At 37.7% G+C, this 21502-nt stretch overlaps 1 protein-coding gene across 1 annotated transcript; it reads right to left on the bottom strand.

Moving 5' to 3' along the window:
• Positions 1–16409: 16409 nt before the first annotated feature.
• Positions 16410–19176, bottom strand: LOC143544217 (uncharacterized). Its single transcript, XM_077036367.1, has 2 exons — positions 17415–19176; positions 16410–16522 (listed from the first exon to the last, which is right to left on the bottom strand). Exons 1-2 carry the CDS (start codon positions 19174–19176, stop codon positions 16410–16412), a joined length of 1875 nt encoding a protein of 624 aa, XP_076892482.1.
• Positions 19177–21502: the final 2326 nt, after the last annotated feature.

The raw sequence follows: 21502 nt of genomic DNA, 5'->3' as shown, positions 1-21502 counted from the left end.
CTTTTAAGAAAAAATCCATACTTAATTAAAAGTCTTGTTTTGTTGAAGGAGCTTGAAGCTTTTAGGTCATGAGAAAAAGTTTAAAGCTCCTACTAGTAGCGTTTAAAAAAGGCTACAAGCTTTTAGTATTTTAATTACTTAAATAACCTTCCAAAGTAAGTATATTTAATATTATTTTTTTAGTTATGCTTATTTTGATCATTTTATACATTTTATTAAAAGCTCCAGCTATCTAATATATCTAAAAAGCTGCAGCTAACAGCCATCAGCTTCAAGCCACCAGCCAACAACTTTCAGCTACAGCTACCAGCTAGTTTTGCCAAATGTCTAGACCTCTAATAGCTCAAACCATGGTCATTGTTCAAAACTCAAATTCATATAACTATTAATTGATTTGTGATTGATTAACTGAAAGGTTATGTAAATTGTAAACAAGGAAACAAAAAACAGATATTTAGAATCCTCACTACAAACTCACTTTTTATTTATTTTTCTTTTTAACATGCTTTTACAGATTCACCAAACATAGGTTTGGTTTTTTTATTAGTATATATATTTAAAAATAAATTCTTACTCCTCACTCATATGTTCACTATTCAATTTACTATTTATTTTATTATACTTTTAACATATATTCTGTTTTAATATTTTATTACTTAAGTTTTACTTAAATATTTATTATTTATATATGTTTTAACTTTTAAAAATACAGTAGAAGTCGACACATTATAAGATGTTTTTATTTCCTTCATTTTACTTTTTGTTTCAACTAATTATCATATTTAACAAATTATATTTCTAAACCTTAAACTTGGGCAAGTGCCAGATTTACGTGTTTTATTTGTTGATTAAACGATTTTTTTAACTTTGCTTTCGTATTTGTTATAGTTGGTCTTTCAAATGATCAAAACTTTTTCATGATTTAAACTATCCCATCGCCACATGTTTTTACATTCGTGTTTCAACGTTTGATACCACGCCTTTAAAATACAATTTTTTTTTGCTTACTAATTCATGTTTACCAATTTATGCTGATACCGCCAATATTAACCGAATTTGCGCACGTTCACAACTGTAACGTGCTAGTTTTTTTGTTCTACATATGATAATTTTTGTATTTTGCCATTGACGGGTTTATTTCTTTTGCTTAGTTTTGATATTGTAACCCGATACAGGCTATATTTGCGTCACCTCACAACGCGTTGGTGGTTTAACGTTTTTACACATGCTTTTTTTTGTCCAGTTTATGGCCTTGTCGCGAAGCATGGGGTCCTAAATTCTAGTTTTTTTTTATTTTAATGCATTTATTTATTTATTTATTTATTTAATTTCATGAATTTTTATTTATTTAATTTAATGAGTTTTTATTTGTTCAATTATTACTATATATAAATAACAACTTTGGTGCCGCAAGTGTTTTACTGAGTCACTTGACTGCACCGTATTAGTCCGCGAGTTTTGTTTTTTTAGTTCGGTTACTATAACGAATGTAATAGAAGCAAACCAAACATCAATTTTTTTGTTTTAGTTCCAGTACCATGACAAACCTAATGGAAACCGACCGAATTTGCATACACAACGCGCAAGTTTACCCCCCCCCCCCCCTTCCACCCACCCAATTGGCCATTGGTGCACCTCAATTTTTATATTTTTTTCGTTTTTTTGCTCCAGTACCGTAACAAGCGTAATCAAAACCCACCGAATTTGTGTCGAGTTACTGCCTCAATGTCCGGAACCGACAACGCTTAGGTTTTATCACTGCCGGGGTTTTCCGACCAAATAAACATCATTTCAAATATTTTGTTTTTTTATGTTATTTTGACGAATTATTTTTTGGGTTTTAACGCTCAAATTTTACCAAAGGTATATATACCGTAACGAACGTAACCGATACCTACTGGATTCGCATCGACTCGCCATCGTAACACTAGGGTTTTACCAACGCCCGAGTTTCATCGTTGGGGTTTTGTTGCTGCCCCGCGCAACGCGCGGGTAAAATAACTAGTTTAATTATAAAAAAAATTAATATGACGTGAAGATATGATGAGGCTACAAAACCATCATCACACCCCTAAAATAAAAATCAACCACGTATCGAAATTCACACCTATTTTGTAGCCCTTCACACATAGCCTAACTCATAAGATTCGGTTGTTTTAAAAAATAGCCCTTCACACATAGCCTAACTCATAAGATTCGGTTGTTTTAAAATTAAAAATTAACAAAAACAAAATATATCACAAAGACTGATGCATGACTTCCCATAATTTTCAGGAAATCATAAATAGTAATGATGTGAGTTTTATTTACGAAGTTATAAAATAAATTATTATTCTATATTTCAAAACCTTTTTTTTCTCGGATAGGTTACTCAAGTCTCAATTTTGTCTCAATTAATTCACTTTAACTTTTAAGATACCTCAATTAAATTACTCACCTTTCAATGAGTGTTTTAATACGGAAAAATACCGTAAAAACCAACATACTTTCACACTTTACTCATAAAAGTCTCTTAACTCTATTTTCACATACTAAAGTCCCTTCATCTGTTAAAATTGAATGTGTGAATTTTTTTGAAAAAGTGACCTAGAACCTTTATAGCTGGTTGTTTTGCTTACTTGTCTTTTTTTCCCCTAATGTGGCTTAATTTATTTAAACACAAAAAGAAAACAAAAACAGATTGAAATATTATTCAAAACCCTTAACTTGTAGAGTAGGTGTTTTACAGTTTCGTAAGTAAATTGTTTCCAGTTACAACAAAACGAAGATTGCAGCCAAATAGATAGCCAACATGGATTAAATGATAACCGATAGTTTCATAATATGAACCTGCACCCTTAATTGAAATAAAACAATTTTCTGCCACTTTCTAATAAAAAACATAATATAACCTCTGTTTTCTTCCATTTGGTTTGTGTTTTGCGATTGAAAATCAGATGTACAAACTCCTTTATGGGTTGTGACTGGCTTCTAATTTCAATCTACATTTCAGACTCCCAATACTAGAACAGAGAAATGATAGATGTTTTCGGTTCCTTTATGTGATTTATTTCTTTCGACATATGAATCTGCCTTTTCGTTTGCTGGTTGATGTTTCGAATCTTTGAGTCAAGATCGCGGAGTCTGAGATTCGAATCGATCTGGAACTACAATTTGCGATTACATGCCTCAAATCCGTTGGTCAGAATGATGCCCGCATTTGAATCATCGTTCTACTGTTCTCCCTTTCCTTCAAGGACGCTTCTGCAGTTTCCTTTACTAGGGTTTCTGTAAAATATTTCCAACGAATTTTGTTTTCTTTTGGTATTTAAACAAATTAAATCACATGGAAATAAGTAAAGATAAGTAAGCAACCGGCTACAAAAGGTTCCAGGTCTCTTTTTCAAAAAAATTCACACACTCTTTCAATTTTAACAGGGGGACTTTAAGACTCCACGCTATGGGCGCGGTGGAGGGGAATAATGGGCGCCGAAGGAGGAGGAACACCGCCGGGGGGCGCGGTGGAGGCGGGCACAGAGGGGAGGGGGCGGCCATCACGACGATCGGCGCCTTCTCTCTCTCTCTCTCTTCCACACATATACATATATATTTATATATATAATAGGGCGCCTAACGGGGCTTTAACCATAGCGAGCCGTTATGAAGAAGGGCTTCAAAGCCCCCCCCCCCCTCCCCCTAGGTGCCCACGTGATGCTAACGTGGCACTGGGAGGGGCTTCGATGCCCCTCACCATAGCATACAGCCTAATTGTGAAAACTAAGTTAACAGACTTTTATGAGCAAACTATGGAAATGTGTTGGTTTTTTATGGTATTTGCCCTTTTAGTACTATTTTTTTTACCTTCATATTATATATTCATAAATAACAAAAACATCATTAAAACCATCATTTTTTTATTTCGTTGTCAATAAATATGTTAGGTACGATAACATAGTAGTTGCCCCCCTCGTTTTAAAAAACAATTTAAAGTTGAGTGACCTAATTGAGACAAAACAAAGTATGAGCAACTAATTATAACAAACTTGAAACTTAGTTTTTATTTTTTTACAGCATTTTCCTTTTTTATTTTAAGACAAAATATACTCCATTTTTCACTTATTGTTTTCAAGTATCTGTTTTCTTACCATTGGGTTGGTGATCCATAGGCAAACCCTTCAAACATCTTGGGTTGGTGATCCATAGGCAAAGCCTTCAAACATCCTGGGTTGGAATTGAGAGGTCTTGAGTTTAAGCCCAATTGTAACACCGTGTAAATACCCCGTTTAATTTTGAGCTAAAAATGTCAAATCTGAAAGTTAAGGGGCTGAAAATGAAAATTCTGGTTTTCCTGAATCTTCGTGTGGCGCGAAGCTGAGAATAAAACTACTTCGCGCTATGCAAAGCTGATGGCACACAATTCAAGAAATGTTGATTCTTCGAGCGACGCAAAGGCTTCCTTCGCGTGAAACCTGGTTAAGTAATCTAATTCACGTGTCCTACTATGTGTCAACACGTGGTAGCACGAGACAGGCCACGTATAAAATTACGGCGCTAAGGCGGTTCGCGTGACGCGAAGTTAGCCAAAAATCGCCTATAAAAGAGCAGCTAAAGGTTTAACCTCAAACCATCCCAAATCGCTTCCATTTTCACATAGTTAACCTAGAAGTGTGTGCCGAGGGTTTTACAACGTTCCGAGGGCTTGTTCTAGCGAATTTAGTCAAGAATCGAGGTTCCGAAGCGCTGCTGATAGCCTGCTGCCTTATTAAGCGAAGCACTAACCGACAAGCTGCTGATTTTCTTACTTCTTATTCTCGAGTAGCCGACTAAGGTAAGATATTACTTTAGTTATTTAATTTCATAGTTAATTAGAACCTAGTTAAAGGTATAGTCGTTAAACATAACTGATTTTCCAAATAAATAATGACATTACTTCCATAAGAAGTAATGCTATCAAAACTATATTTTGACGGGCAAGTAGTAACTGGAATGGTGATATCATTAGTAGATTCTTCTTGCCTAAGGTAAGTAATTCGTACAAATCCCAATCAGCCGCGGGACCCGTTTACTTACCTGGAGAAGTTTGCCAACGTGATAGACTCTATTAGGCCAAAGGGTGCCATCCCAAACATCAAATACAAAGTATATTTTCATAAAACGACTATAACTCTACTAAGGTTAGGTCAGACCTAAGAGTCTGCTGAATTGAATCAGACTTAATGTCTGCTGATCAGACCAAGAGTCTGCTGAACTGAAACAGACTTAAAGTCTGCAAATTAGTCAAGATATACCATTTATGTACTTATTCGTACCTATTATAAATATTGGTTAATAGCATACTGAAGGAAAAGGTTTCTGATTATCACCGAACTGACAACAACAGGTGAACACATTAAACCTTTTACCTACTGAACTGATTTTACTCTTGTAATAAACAAATTGTTTATTGCAAAAAGTCTGATAAATGTTTGCATGAGATCATATGTCTCTAAAATCGTTACAATACAAAATAGATAATAAAAAGCAACTTAGACCGAATATACATGTGTTTGGATCCATGCATAACTGATAATTGGCATACAAAACCAATTCAGTCATAACCAGTTGTCCAATAGGGTTACATAGTCTAGAGGAATGCTGTCTCTGAACAGGAGCTATGTACTCGGGGAACCTTTGAATTGTGTGTGTAGGGCAGTGGTACAAATCCCAGGAATGACATGCGTTCCTACTGAGATTTGAAACAGAAAACTATGTTTGTATATAACGACTGTTAAAAACTGTTTTATCGAGTCAACGTTTCACCAGCACATAGCTGACGTGTTTTTCCAACCCATGCAGGTAATTAGGTGCTGACAATGATAGACAAGGATTAGGAGTCATGAAGATAGAAGATCGCTCAAGATGGTTAAATTTTCAATATAATCCTTGTAATAATAACATAACATTGTTTTGTAACTGAAAACTTGGGTATTTAATTCCCGAGAGATTTTGCAAGGTAAATTAATATTTTAATACATATAAAAGACTTCGGCTAAAATGAACATGCTACTCTGATATGTTTACAAAACAGGTACCAACCGGGTAGTCACGCATAGGCCCTGAACCGAGGTGTGACACCAATAAACCACAAAAATTAAAAGAAAATCGCTATTAGAAAACAGGTATCCGTTTCTTTTATCAGTTTATACATTCAGTGTTGTATCCTCACTTTTAGGTATATGCTTTATTTTTTTAAATGTTCAAACCTGTTTATATTTTGAAATCTTATTTAGAAAATAAAATGTATATGTCCTACTTAGTAGATGTTTTAATTTTATATTAAATGTTTATCAATTTTGTTTCAAATATGTAAAGACTGTGTATGAATTAAGACTTTTATGAACTTTTGGCAACTTTGGTTTCACTAGATATAATGATATATGATATTTATAGCGCCTGCCATCCCTAAGCATGTCGCGTCAGGTAACGTGTTTCTAAGCAGGTTTGTGAAGACACGATTACTTATCGCATCGTGTTCAAGTATAGCACCACATGTAATCATGTCTTATCGTGTCTGACCTATTATACCAACCGTACTATTGATCCTAGAAAAAAAGTTTGTCTACTTTGGTTAGGGTCCTGCTAGGGACACCGCCCGACCACCACCCTAGGCGCCGCGTATAGGCCTATACGCGGCGTTTTAGGGTACGATTTGACGTCCTAGCCTGGCCTGTCATAGGGTTGTCGGATCGTACGGGCTATACGTGGCGTATAGCCCTATACGCGACGCATTGGCTTTTATATATTTTTGAAGCCCAGCTCCCTCCCCTCCCTCTCTACCATTTCTTTTTTCCTCTATTTTTTTTTTCTTAACCCTCACCCTCTTCATTCAACCAACACCAACAACCATATATGTTTCCGGAGTCGGAAGAGAAGATGTCGGACGGGTAATGGTCAGTCGGAGTTAAACCATGTATGTTTCCGGAGTCGGACGAGGAGATGCCGGACGGCGCTAACGGTCAGTCGGAGTTAAACCAGGTTTTGTTTTATCTTTATTTTTTACATGTTAGGACATAATTTTAGATGTTTAGACAGAGATTTGGTGAATGGTTCACTTTAGAAATTTGTCTAGGCACCGACCGTTTGACGGTAACCCTAGTTCGTCGGGCCTCCTAAACTTAAAATAGATTTCCCGTATTGTTACCGTCAGCGCTAAAATTTTTATTATATTATTACTATTAAAATATTAATATTATTATTAAGATATTATTGTTATGAAAATATTATTGTTAGTAAAATAAAATGCTATTATTGTATTTATTAAAATAGTATTATTATTATTAAAACAATAATATTTAAATACTATTTAAATATAAATTATTATATTTTTATTATTATTAAAATATTATTAAAATAATTATAGTAAAATACTATTAAAATATTAATTATTATATTATTATTATTTTTATTCTAAACATATAATTATTAGTATTAAAGCATTTAGTTTTCTATTATTATTAGTACTAAAATATTATTATTATTATTATTAGGTACCTGATGTACGCCAGAGAGTCAGATGTCGGGGTTAGGCGGCGACGCAAGACTTTCGGAGGTGCGTTTGTATAGCGTATTGTATAATATAATATAATATAATATAATATAATATAATAATATTATTATATTATATAATTATATTATATTATGTTATATTGTATTATGTTATATTTATGTTAGTGAGTTTTTCTAGAAAAGCCCACCAGTATTGTCTTATTATGGTTTTTTTTTTCCTTTTTTTATTTCTTTTCTTTTCTTTTGTTATTATTAATGTTATTTATGATTATTATTAATATTAATAATATTTAATTATCAATAACATATTATTATTGGAAATTCGATAAAGGGCGTTTAGTAGCAGGACTTATTTGGGAAAATTGACAGTGCGAAACGAACTTTTAAATTATTGGTTGCTTTCGTTATGGGCATCTTCAATCAGTTACAGTGGCTTACTTGGGAAAACTGGCATATCCAAATAAACTTTCAATTTCTTGGCTGCTTTCGTTATCGACATCTCAAATCTGGCTCTTCGATTTCTTCAAACTCCAACGGTCTTGATCGCCGGTCACCACTGACAACCGTAGTTGTGTTCACTTGAACACATATCAGTCGTCACTAAGCTTAAGCTTAGGCTTGTTATTAGTTTTATTTTTAGTTGGGGGTATTCTAAGTTGTTCATGTTGCGTATATTAAAGAATTATCGGCTTTTATATATACGTATATATATATAGTAGATGTGCGGTATAAAAATTCATTGCGTCGAGATAACCAGCACCAGATCGAGACGCTAGTTTGATGAGTTTGAATCTCTCGGATCCGCGGTATCCGCTAATATCAGTGCCAGCACGGAGCCTAAATCCACGTCAGCATACGTGTCAACCGGTTCAGGTAGGTCCCGGCTAATATCTCAGTCTGGTGCTCGTTGAGCTGGAGCAATGATCGAATTTCCACTTATTTGTCCAAAATATGGGCTCACGTTCTCGCTGCCGTTAACATATACCGCGGATCCGAGCGATTGAAACTCATCAAACTAGCGTCTCGATCTGGTGCTAGTTATCTCGACGCAATGAATTCTTATAACGCACATCTACTATATATGTATACGTATATATAAAAGCCGATAATTCTTTAATATACGCAACATGACCAACTTAGAATACCCATAACTAAAAATAAAACTAATAACAAGCCTAAGCTTAAGCTTAGGCACGACTGATACGTGATTGAGTGAACATAACTACGGTTGCCGGTGGTGGCCGAAAGTCAAGAGCATTGGATTTTGAAGATATCGAAGAGGCGGATTTGAGGTGCCGATACCGAGAGCATCCAAGAAAGGGTTCGTTTGGCACTGTCAGTTTTTCCCAAGGTAATCACCGTAACTGATTCAAGATGTCCATAACGATAACAGCCAATAAATTGAAGGGTCGTTTTACAATGTCAATTTTCCCATATAAGGCCTGCTAGCGAACACGCTTTGCCGAATTGTGAATAATAATATATTATTCATAATTAAAATAATATTAATAATAATTATTATAAATAACAAAAGAAAAGAAAAAAAAACATAACAAGACAAGCGGGTGGGTTTTTCTAGAAAAGCTCCCCTATCGGCCGCGTAGAGACCTATCCGCGGCGTCTTTTTATGACTAAGACGCCACGTATAAACCTATACGTGACGTCTTGATGTTGCTGAATTATTGGAGGCCAGCTACCCTCCTTTCCCTCCTTTCCTTTCTTTATTATAAATGTCGTTGTTGTCCTTGTTTCATCGTTCAATGGAAAACAACTTAACATTTCTACTATGTATACCCATAATGTCTTGGTTTAACCATTTATTTCCGGAGGAGGAACCGGGTTACGCCGCTAACGATCAGCCTGGCACGTCGTGGTTACCCGACTTGAACAAGGTTTCGTTATATATTTATTTAGTATGAATTTGGTAGTTTTTTTACTAACACATGCTGCATTACGTTTTGTTAGGAGTATGTCGGGTATGATACCCAGCCCGAACAGTTTTATGGTAACACTGGTTCGCCGGGCTTGCCAAAATTGAACCAGGTTTCGTTATACAGTCTTTTTGTAAATATACGGTTATGTTATTATTATTTTAATATTCTTATTTATTATTAAAATATTATATTTTATATTATTATAGCTATCATTATTATTATTATTATTATTATTATTATTATTAATTATTACCACTGGCACTGTTGTCTGAATTTCTAATTTATGTATGGTTGGAGTACTTCGTGTCAGATTACGGTAGACAGCTTTCGTACCCGTCATCTGTCGCCTGGTCGGATTACGGAGGTCAGGCTACGTCATCGTACCAGCCACCAGTAGCAAATGATCTGTTTTATGGAACCGAGTCTTCATCGCACCACGGGCGAAATGAAGATGCCAGGCCAAACCCAAATAACGAAGATGGGTACGATGACGACTACATACGCGAGGTGAAGGTTTCGTATAAAACAGATGCTGTAAGACACCGTGTGTTTTGTTTAAGTTAATATTATTTGTTTGTATGTTATTTAATAAACGGCTTAAGAATTAGCGTAAAACTGTTTCAGATTTTTGAGAGCCGCGAGGAACTGGAGAAATGGGTAAAAGTTAGAGGACGAGAGCATGGGTTTGTTGTTATGGTCCAGCGGTCAAGGAAAAACACCTTGCATGCAATCGTGGAGGCGAACCCAAAATAAAGGTGACGATGAGACGTACCGGCAGCATCAAAAAATGTTGAACGTTTAAGATCCTGGGCAGGTACGACTCGAGGGGTGCATGTTGAAGGGTTCAAGTGGTAAACGAGACTCACAACCACGATCCCGTTGAATTCGAGGAGGGGTGTGCCTCTTTTAGAAAAATGAATACCGACCAGCTGGATATGGTTGAGAGCTTACACAGGGCCGGCGTGAAGCCGTAAGAAATCGAAGCAGCCCTCTGCGAAAAGTTTCCCGGTGTGCAACCTGTATTAAAAGATATATACAACCACACTGCCAAGATTAGGAGGGATGGGCTACTAGGCGACAAGGTAGTTCAAAACACTTGTAGTTTTAATGTGTACTTGTCGTGCTTGTAATATTTAGCAAAGTTTTATTTCATCCAATGCAGGCGGTGGAAAACTTTCTCGCAGGCAACGGTTTCACGTTCTATACCCGGGAGACTGATACCGACGACAGGATGGAGGAAATTTTCTTCTGTCATAGTAAGTCACATTAAGATGTGGCGTGCGTTCTCTGAGGTGCTGATGGTTGACACGACGTACAACACCAACATGTACGACTGGCCGTTGGTTCAGTTTATCGGTGTGACCTCGACATCACAGTCGTTTTGTATCGCCGCCGCATTTGTGATCAGGGAATGGCAGAGGAACTTCGGCTGGGCTCTGGAGAAACTTAAACAAATGCTCTTCGACTACATGGAGCCACGCGTGATCCTGGCTGATGCGGACCAGTCCCTCATGAACGCATGCGACGCGGTCTTCCCTAATGCCACCAAAAATTTATGCAGGTGGCACATATCCGAGAATATAAGGAGAAAATTTAAGGGCCTATATAGCACGGAAATGGGGACAGACTTTGCGTACTGGTGGAAGGTCCTGTATCAATCGCCGACGATTCAGGAGTACGACCACCGTCGCCTCAACATAGAGCGTCATTTGATACGGGAAGATAGAGCCGGTGAGTCCTTTGTATCACCTGACATTTTTTAATAGCCTAAACATACGTGTTAATAACGTTTCCTTTTATTTTTCTGAGGTCTGGTAATACATTCGCAAGAGCTGGTTGGATCCATACAAACACAAGTTTGTAGCCTGCTGGATCGACGAACGCCAAAACTACGGCGAAACTACGACGAACCGAGTCGAGAGCCAGCACGCAAATCTGAAAAGGTACCTCAATGGAAGCAACAACTCGCTCGACACAATTGCTAGGCAAATCCTTAAAATGGTCAACTCGCAGATGAAAGAAATCGGTAAATCTTTTGAAGCCTCCCGTTCAAAGGTCATAGAAGGACATCGACAGCACGTCTGGTTGAAGAAGCTAATAAACAGGGTGTCGATTCACGCTCTGGGTCTACTTGTGAACGAGTATGGGTTGATACACAAGATGCGTGACGGCGGCGCTTCATGCGACCACCATTTGTATTCGTCTTCGGGGCTGCCATGTGCCTATCGGATTGAGGGATACATAGTTAACGACACGTGTATCCCAATAGAGGATGTTGACCCGTTCTGGAGGAGGCTTAATTTTGATCCAGCCTGTCCGCCGAACGAAGAGCCAGACAACGCTGCAGGTCTACGGGACATCACAGAGACGCTATCGTCCATAGATGAACCTAATCAAAAGAAAAGTTTTTTCGCCAGGCTCTTATCTGCTATTCCAGGGAGATCTAAAAAGAAGGAGCCAAAAAAAAAGAGAGGATCCTCGGGGGTGTCCCAAAAAACCAGATCCCCCGAGGCACAGCGCATACACCCCCGTTCCAAATCTCCCCAAACACAGCTCCTACAACCCATCCTCGTCACAGGGGCCCAACCAAGAAAACCCCACCCCATCCTCGCTCACTCGTTCGTTGTCCCAGTCAGCGTCGTGGTTTAAAACTCCTCGTGGACGACCTACGGGAGCTCACCTCGGGTTTCCTTTGATGGTTTCGCCTGCGCAAGTACCTGCGATAGAAACGTTTAGGAGCGTCATTCCTAGCTGGGCCCAGCCGTTCGTCGCAGAAATCAAAAACGTACGCCCAGACGGTAACTGCGGTTTTTGATCAATTGCAGTGGGTTTGGGGATACATGAAAAAGTTTGGCCGGATATTAGGCGGGCGATGCAGAACGAGCTGGAAATGAACGAAGGGTGGTGAAGGGCGATGTTCAACAAAGAGGATGACAGATTGTACGGTTAGGTTCATTCTAGCATTCCGTACTACAACACGGTCAAACTGTCGCCACTGAGTCGTTGGTTCAGCTTACCCGATCACGGGCACGTGGCTGCTCAAACATACGCGCGTGTGTTAGTCAACCTAGTTGGCAATCAGACCGAATCTTACTTCCCATTGAGAATCGGTCCTGACTTGGTTCCGGATCCACAGCTTATAGGCATCGCTAACTGGGGAGGTGATCACTGGATATATATAAACCTGGTAGGGGATTTCCCAATGCCTAGGCCAAACCCTAATTAGGAAAGAAGCGCCGTACCGGTGGCGCTCAAATGGAAAACAAGGTTCGGACAGCGTTTGAATGAGTACGAAGACATACGCCAGGGTTGGCGAAGGGAATCCTTTAACGTAGATATAGACAGCTTATAGAAGACATTGTATCAATGGACAAAACTCTACAATAATAATAATAATAATAATAATAATAATAATAATAATAATAATAATAATAATAAATATTAAATAATAAATAACAATAATTTTAATAATAATAAATAACAATAATTAAATAACAAACTAATATTAATATTAATAACTAAATAATATAAAAAAATAATAAAAATAATAATAATAAATAATAAATAATAATAACTAAATAACAAATTAATATTAATATTAATATTATTAACTAATAAATAATAAATACTAATAAATAATGATAATTAAATAAAAAATATAGGGCTAAGACGCCACGTATAGTATTAATGGACAAAAAAGTCTATAATAATAATAAATATTAAATAATAAATAATAAATAACAATAATTTTAATAATAATAAATAATAATAATTAAATAACAAACTAATATTAACATTAATAACTAAATAATATAAAAAATAATAAAAATAATAATAATAATAATAAATAATAATAACTAAATAACAAATTAATATTAATATTAATAACTAATAAATAATAAATACTAATAAATAATGATAATTAAATAAAAATAATAGGCCTATGACGCCATGTATAGGACTATACGTGGCGTCTAAGACCCCTTATATCAGCAGACGTCTGCTCAGCTACCAGACTTAGGCATAAGACGCCACGTATAGGCCTATACGTGGCGTCTAGGACCCCATATTATCAGCGGACGCCTGCTCAGACGCCCACTTTCAAATTTCAAAACTCCCGCGCGAACGACCGAGCACCCACACACGAGCCTATATCGGACGGCGACCGGAATACCAAACGAGCCGACGAGATTTCACCCGACACCGACACCGACACGATATAGAGGTAATTTTTTAATATTATATTAGTGATGATGATTAGGTTAACATGATGATTAATATGTGTTGTTGATGATGTGATGATGTTGATTATGTTGTTTGGATGGATAAAACTGTCGGCCGGAGTCTGGCCGTCGGTTTACCTGGACTGTCAGACGCGGCGTATAGCTCTATACGTCGCGTCTGATATATTTTTTTTTTCTGTTTATTTTTATAATAATAATATTATTAATATTAATCTTATTATAAATATTATTTTTAATACTATTATAAATTTTATTATCAATATTTATTACTAGTATTTATTATTATTATTAATATTTTTATTATAATTATTATTATTATTTGTTATAAATATTATTAGTAATATTTATTATTAGTATTTATTGTTATTATTAATATTTTTATTATAATAATTATTATTATTATAATAATTATTATTATTTGTTGTAAATATTATTATTAATATTTATTATTACTATTTATTGTTATTATTGTAATTGTTATTGTTTTAATTATTATTTTTTATTATTATAGTTTGTGGACGACGAGATTGAGCACGAGCTCGAGCAGCTCGGGCAGGGCGAGGGGCGGGGCCGCGGTCCCCCCTAGGGCAACAACGTGTTGCTCACCTACCCTCATGTGCAGTTCGCTGAGGGTTCGGGCGCCCACACACGATACATTCGCCTACGCCAGATGCACCCGTTTTCCAGCACGATTATTTCCTGGTCGTTTTTGGAGTCCTGTGACGCACACCAGCGGGCAGCTGAGTACATTGGACAGGATACGCCCTGGAGCCGATGCTTCAGTATGCCACTATTAGCTCACCGGGAGCTGACACTGGAGGTTTACTCCATGATACGCGTTACGTAAGTTTACTCCACATTATTATATTATATTATATTATATTATATTATATTATATTATATTATATTATATTATATTATATTATATTATTGCAGGCCCCGCTCGCCTGGTACGCCAGAGATTGAGATGAGGGTGCCAGGCGCCGATACGACACAGTCGGAGGTATACTTCCGCATGTTCGGGCATGACGTCCATCTCTCGATGGAGAAGTTCGCGGTTGCTCTGGGCTTATACACCGCGCAAGAGGTACGCAGCCCGATATACACGGAGAGCATCCACCAGATGCCCGAGGACGAGCTGCGGGTATGGTGGCGGGCCATCAGCGATTACGACTTCGGGGATAGGACCTTGGGCACCAGTTCTAAGGTCTCGTCTATTAGGGACCCGCTGCACAGGTACGTTCTTAAAATGTATTCTATTGTTTAATATAATATAATATAATATAATATAATATAATATAATATAATATAACATTATTTTATTATTATTGTTAATAAATTATGTTATCTTATATTACACAGGTACCTTCACAGGCTGATTGCGATGTCCATTGCGGGTCGCAATCAGGGCGCGGATCACTACAGCCTACGCGACCTATTTTTTTTTTTTTGAGGTGTCTGCTGACTCACAGGCACTACAACCTCGCTAGGGGGTTTTCAGACTATTTTGTTGCCTATCAGTTCAGGCAGGGACGAGGGTCATTGATGGGTGGCGGGTACGTCACCCAGCTTGTGATATCTCTGGGCCATGGAGACCTGGTGGATGGCCTGCGTATCACTCCGACCCCTCCATGCCCGCTGGACCGCCAGCGTTGCGGCGGCATGCACATTGTGCGTTCGTTCCCCGGGCCCCACGGCCCGTGGGACCGACTGGTGGCCGGGGCGGGGGTACGTGCGCCTTACGTCCAGGTGCCTTTAGTCAAGCCTCCCCCAATCGCGGCACCAGAGGTGGAGCTTGTACATGAGCCTGTCGACGCGGGGGAGGGGGCCGGCGGGGATCCTGACGATGGTGGTGCCGGACGTGAGGATTCGGGCGCATCTCAGGTACGTTTTAATATATTATCGTTTTATCGTTTATTTTAATTCGACTTCGTATTAAACGTATTTCTGTGGTTTTGTTGTTAGGGGCTGACGCAGCACGTTCCACGCACATATCGTGCGGTGCGTCTGGGTCCCGCCACCGACGCTAGGTTGGAGACCCTAGAGTTGGAGATGAGGCGGATGTCGTGCCAGACGGACTGGCGGATGAGCCAGATGTCGCGCCAGATCGACTGGCTTGTTGCCTGTCGGGTAGTGGAACTGTCTGGACAGCGGTACACCGTGCCACCGCCACCACCCCCCAGTTTTGACCACGAGGCGAGCACGTCTGGCATGAGACGCGGACGGGGTGACGACGTGGATGCCCCGGACGGTTCGGGGCCGAGGCGTAGGGGAGAGGACGACGCCGACGTTGGCGATGCGTACGGGAGGGCTCGTGGGCCACGACGACGACATGGGCATGGACATGGGAGACTTCACGTAGATTTTATGTTTTAGTTGTCGTATTTTCTTTTATTTGTACAGATTTAACAATGATTTTTTGTATATATATGTGTTAACTGTTTTTCACCGAAAGGATATTAAATAATAAATAAATAATTAATTAATATATAATGATAATAATAATAATAATAACAAAATAACAAAGAAAAAAAATATAAAAAAAAAAACATAATAAGACATAATTGGTTGGATTTTCTAGGAACACCGGCCTATACGTCGCGTATAAACCTATACGCGGCGTATAGACCGGTGTTTTAGCAATTGGGCGGTGTCCCTAGAAAATCTACTTAGGTTATTCAATTTATCATAGAATCTCTGAGCAAGCTTATGTAGAATCTATGAGGAAGCTTATGCTGTCTGTATGGTTCTGTTTCTGCAAAAGCAATAACAAGAAGTGGTCACTCATATCATCCAATACCAGCAAACAAAATTTATTGCCTGCATATACCAATTCAGCATAAGAAGTTGAAAAGGACAAAAATGGACACAAAGAACAGCTACTATTCATGGTACTGTCTGCTGTATCACTTGTACATCATTAGAGGTAGACAAAATATTGATTGCTACACCTCATATGCCCCTCCCCCCATGTGCAACTCCTATCCCACCTCAAATCACCCATTTCAATCTATATAAACTGACAAGATTAGTACAATAATTTAATCATCATGTAGTTTTATAATTCTTTTTATTTAATAAAACTAATCTCTCTTTTACTACCTTACAAACAATTTTAAGTTACCATTTGCTTTAAATACACCATATAAAACTTAAGTCTTTCTCTTCCACCATATATTCTTATATTCTATAAAGGCGTTAGTCTGACAGACAGGTCTTCAAATAAAAAGCTTTTATATCAACCGCTCCTTACCTGAGTTATAGTGATGTTCTCCCTGCTAAGTGTGACATATACTTCTTAATTTTATGTTATGTTAAGAAACATGCCACAAAAATAAATTCAGGACATGTGGACAAATGCAACTGATAATACATGCTTTTTGTGATGACTTAAAATGTGATAGTCATCAAAGTCATACTAACATTAATTACTAATTAGTATAATACAAAACTGTTACATCATGATTCTGGTGGATTTGCCAACTAACATTTAATGAAGAAACTAATAATTTTCTCTCAACAACCCTAACACTATATTCAGCAAGTACAATTTATTCAGAAAACTTTATATGAATAAAATCAGAATTTGATAGCATTGCCTAGTTTTATTTGAAGTTCTAGAAATGGTACAAACTACACACAAAGGATCTAATGTTTCATTGTTTTCTTATAAACAAAATCAAGATTTACATGCAATTAACAAGTGAATTACATTCAAGAATGCCAGATCCCCTAATTATGCTTCGAATCCGACCCGATGAGAGGTTTTTAATGATCTTTTTCGCGTCTAGAACTTGATCATCAGCAAGTTTTTCAATGTTTTTCAAGTACCCAGAGCTTAATATCTTCTTCCTACCTTCATTACATAACGATAACGACGTTATTATTGAAAGCAAAACCTTTCTGTTACTCGAATTACCTTCTTCCGGATCAATCAGTCGCAGAATCAAGTTCACATTTTGATCAATTTGCACGAATCTTTTCTGATTTCTTGGCACTGCCATTAGTCGAAGAATTGTCTCGGCTGCAATTTCACGAGCCTCAAACGACTTCGCATCAAGAAACCTAACAAGCTCTTGAATAAACCCTGCATCACCCATTAACTTCTTGAACTCATCTGAACTTGCAGAGAGCCAAGATGCAGCCATTAACGCAGATTCTTGAACCAAAATCTCACCATTGTGAAGAAAATAGAGTATATGATCCATAAACCCATAAGTTTTCAAACAGTTCATGTATCCAACTGAATCTGCACATAATATCATGAGCGCCCTAATCGATTTCTCTCGAGCCTTCCACGAATACAAAGATTTTGGATCGAGTACACGTACAAGAATACGAATCCCGCCCTCATTCACAATCAAACCCCTCACAAACTCGTTCCCTGACGCCATAACCTGAATAAATTCCATCGCACTTATTTGTGACGCCTCGTTTTTCGATTTAACAAGCTTGATCGACAACAGAATTCCGCCTTCATCAATCACAAACCGCCTGATTTCATCAACACCGATCAAATTTCTCAACACCCCACACGCCAAACCAACCAACTCACCACCCGAACCAGACACAACAGCATCATCACAACCATTTTCACAAATCTTTAACAACGCAGACACACCACCGTGAGCAGAAACCGACCACGCGTTGTCACAGTTCGCCGTGACTTTCATCAAACACCTGGCAGACAACTCTTTACCCAACTCGCTTTCACTCTCCAAACCCTTAATCAACAAACCAATAACCCCAAATCCTACCAACACACTCTTATAACAATCAAACCCACAAATTACCGCCACCGATTTCAACGCCTCTTCTTGAATCCCCAATTCTTTCGAACTAAAAAACTTCATAACCGCAGGAACAAACCCCTCAATCTCCATTGCAATTCTCACATACCTTTCATCCTCTTGAATCACCTCATTAAAGAGAACCAACGCCTGCATCTTCATCTCAACTCGCCCAATTTTAAACCGACACAGCAAATCATTAACATAAAACCTAATATCGTCTCTTGACGCACCAATCCCAGGTTTCGAAACCACAATCGCGTGATTATTATTCAAAAACAACAACAACCCATTATCACCAGTAACATATTCAGACAAACCCTTGAAGGAATTGTCGAATTTCGCGGTAATAATATCAAGATCACTCTGCATTAACAGTTTGCCACTGTATGTGTTTTCAATACACTTCTGGGCCAATTTGTTACAGCAATTTATTGTTTCTTCAAGGGTTTGAATGATTGTGAACAGGGTATTACTTTCTCCGTCGCCGGTGCCGGAATAAAATTCCGGCGGGAAGGAGTTGAGAACGTTGAGGATTTGTTCGAGTTTGTGTCGGATTATTTTCCATTTGGATTGGAAGGGTTTGATGGAGTGAGAGAGGAAGATTAAGGATGAGATTTGGTCGGTGGTTTGCCGGAGTTTTGAAGTTCCGGCGAGGTGGTCGTCGGAAATTTGTTGGACCATGACGGCGTCGTTTTATTTATTTAATGGTGGGATGAATTGTTATTATTATTATTATCATTATTCATGGTAACGAGGAGATGCATACAGAGAGATGAAGGAAGATCTTATCCTCTGTGTATGTAACAGAAGCGAGGTTGTGTGGGTGGGTTATTGACGTAATTGCCCTTTTGATAGGTGAGGATATTGTTGGTTTGTTTGTTGGCATTAATAAATAAAAGCATGGAGAGAGTAGAATCATATTATTATCGTCTTACTTTCTTTAAAAACATAAATCTACGGTTACTTTTAATTAATATATGAAAGTTGTCGTAAGGGGTAATCGAGGGGTAAACGAGTCGAGTTAACGAGGGGTAAACGAGTCGAGTTGTGTTCAGACTTCAACGAGTTAGCTTGTTAAATATTTTTTAAGCTTGAGTTCGACTAAGACTTGGTACATTCATTACCTATCAGTTTTACTTATTTTATTTGTATATTTATATAACTATTTATATACAAATATTATATTATTTTATATAAATTAAAAAGAACCTATATTTAGTTGTTTTTAGTAGCTTTATAGCAGTTTATTATATTTATATAAATAATAGTCATTTGGACAATTGGACTTGTGTGTTCTTTTAGGCATGGTATGTCATATTTGAAGGCTCGACGAAACTCGTTTAATAAATGAGCTTTGTAGCTTGGACTCGTTTAAGTGAAGCCCAATTCAAGTTTTTAGTAAGGAGATTTCAAGTAATATATGGTGAAAGGTTAAATTCGTCATATCACTAGTTATGTATCTATATAGTTGATATATTTATGCATTATGTGAAAGTAATTGTCCTGTATTTTATATAACATAAAGAAAATATATAATAATTTAGAAACTAGACTATTTAAAAATAAGTGGTATTGACAGATAAATAGGCGGAATTCTTTGTTTAATGTGGGTGAGGCCAATGAGTTTAACGATTTCATTGTTGATTCGAATCTTCACGAGTACTCCTTGAAAGGGAGGCGTTTTACTTTTGTTGCAGGAAATAAATTAAGCCGTATTGACAGAATCTTCGTTAATTGGGATTTCTTTATGGAATGGCCGTGTGCGGAGTATATTGCTCTCGAAAGGAATAAGCCGGATCATAGTCCGTTGGTTTTGAAAATTGGTTCTTCCAAGAACTATGGTCCCAAACCGTTTAGGTTTTTCAATTCATGGCTTGGTAGAGAGGATTTTGGGACGTTGGTTAAGAAGACGCTTGTTGAGGGCTCGTTTCATGGTTCTCCGGACGCGAGATTGTTGTATAAATTTAAAGCTTTGCGTGATGCTATCTCTAGATGGGCGATCGATTGTAAAGCCAAAGAAAAGGAGGAAAGGGTTTTATTGGAGCAAGAGTTGCGTGATTTGGACCAAACCATGGAGGTTCGGGATTTGTTGGAAGAAGAGACATGGTCTTTAAGCGAAATTAAAAGACGGCTAGGCGAGTTGGATAATCATTATTACCGGGATTTGAAGCAAAAGGCCCGGTGTAATTGGGCGATTCATGGAGACGAAAATTCTCGATTTTTTCACGGTTTTATTAATAAACGTAAAGCTTCAAATTATTTTCCGGGTTTGGAAGTGAATGGGGCGTGGGAAACAAACCCGGTTCTCATTAAAAAGGAAGTTTTGCGTTTCTTTGCTGGTAAGTTTAAAGAATCTATTACACATCGGCCTCGGTTGATTGGATATGGGTTTTCGGTCTTGTCTTCGGTGGAGGCGGATTTTTTGATCAGTGATTTTTCCGTGCATGAGATCAAGAAGGCGGTTTTTGAATGCGGTGGTGACAAAGCTCCTGGGCCGGATGGTTTTAATTTTAGGTTCATTCGGTTTTTTTGGGAGTTGTTCGAGAAGGATTTTGCGGATATTCTTGATCATTTTCATAGCGTTAAAAGTTTTTGCTCGGGGGTTGGTTCGTCTTTTATCACCTTAATTCCTAAGGTAAACAATCCGTCATCTTTGGGGGATTTTAGACCGATAAGTCTCATTGGTTGTATTTTAAAGACTGTGTCGAAGGTGTTAGTGAATCGTCTCAAAACGGTTATGAATAAGATTGTCTCAGAGCATCAGTCGGCTTTCTTATCCGGGAGATATATTCTTGATGGCCCTTTGGTGGCTAATGAGGTTATTGCTTGGGCTAAGAAGAGGGAGAGAAGAATTTTTATGTTCAAGATTGACTTCGATAAAGCCTTTGATAATGTGAATTGGGAGTTCTTGTTGTCGGTTCTTTCTCAGATGGGTTTTCCTACGGTCTGGTGCGATTGGATTAGTGGTATCTTGTTGGCGACTAGATCATCTGTTCTTATTAATGGA

Source organism: Bidens hawaiensis, unplaced genomic scaffold (genome assembly GCF_021521415.1).
Source record: "Bidens hawaiensis isolate Kalapana, Puna unplaced genomic scaffold, B.hawaiensis_p1.1 tig00013503_1, whole genome shotgun sequence".
In the NCBI taxonomy this organism is placed as follows: Eukaryota; Viridiplantae; Streptophyta; class Magnoliopsida; order Asterales; family Asteraceae; genus Bidens; species Bidens hawaiensis.
The sequence above is the reverse complement of the archived record's forward strand: the minus strand, read 5'-3'. Positions and strand labels throughout refer to the sequence as shown.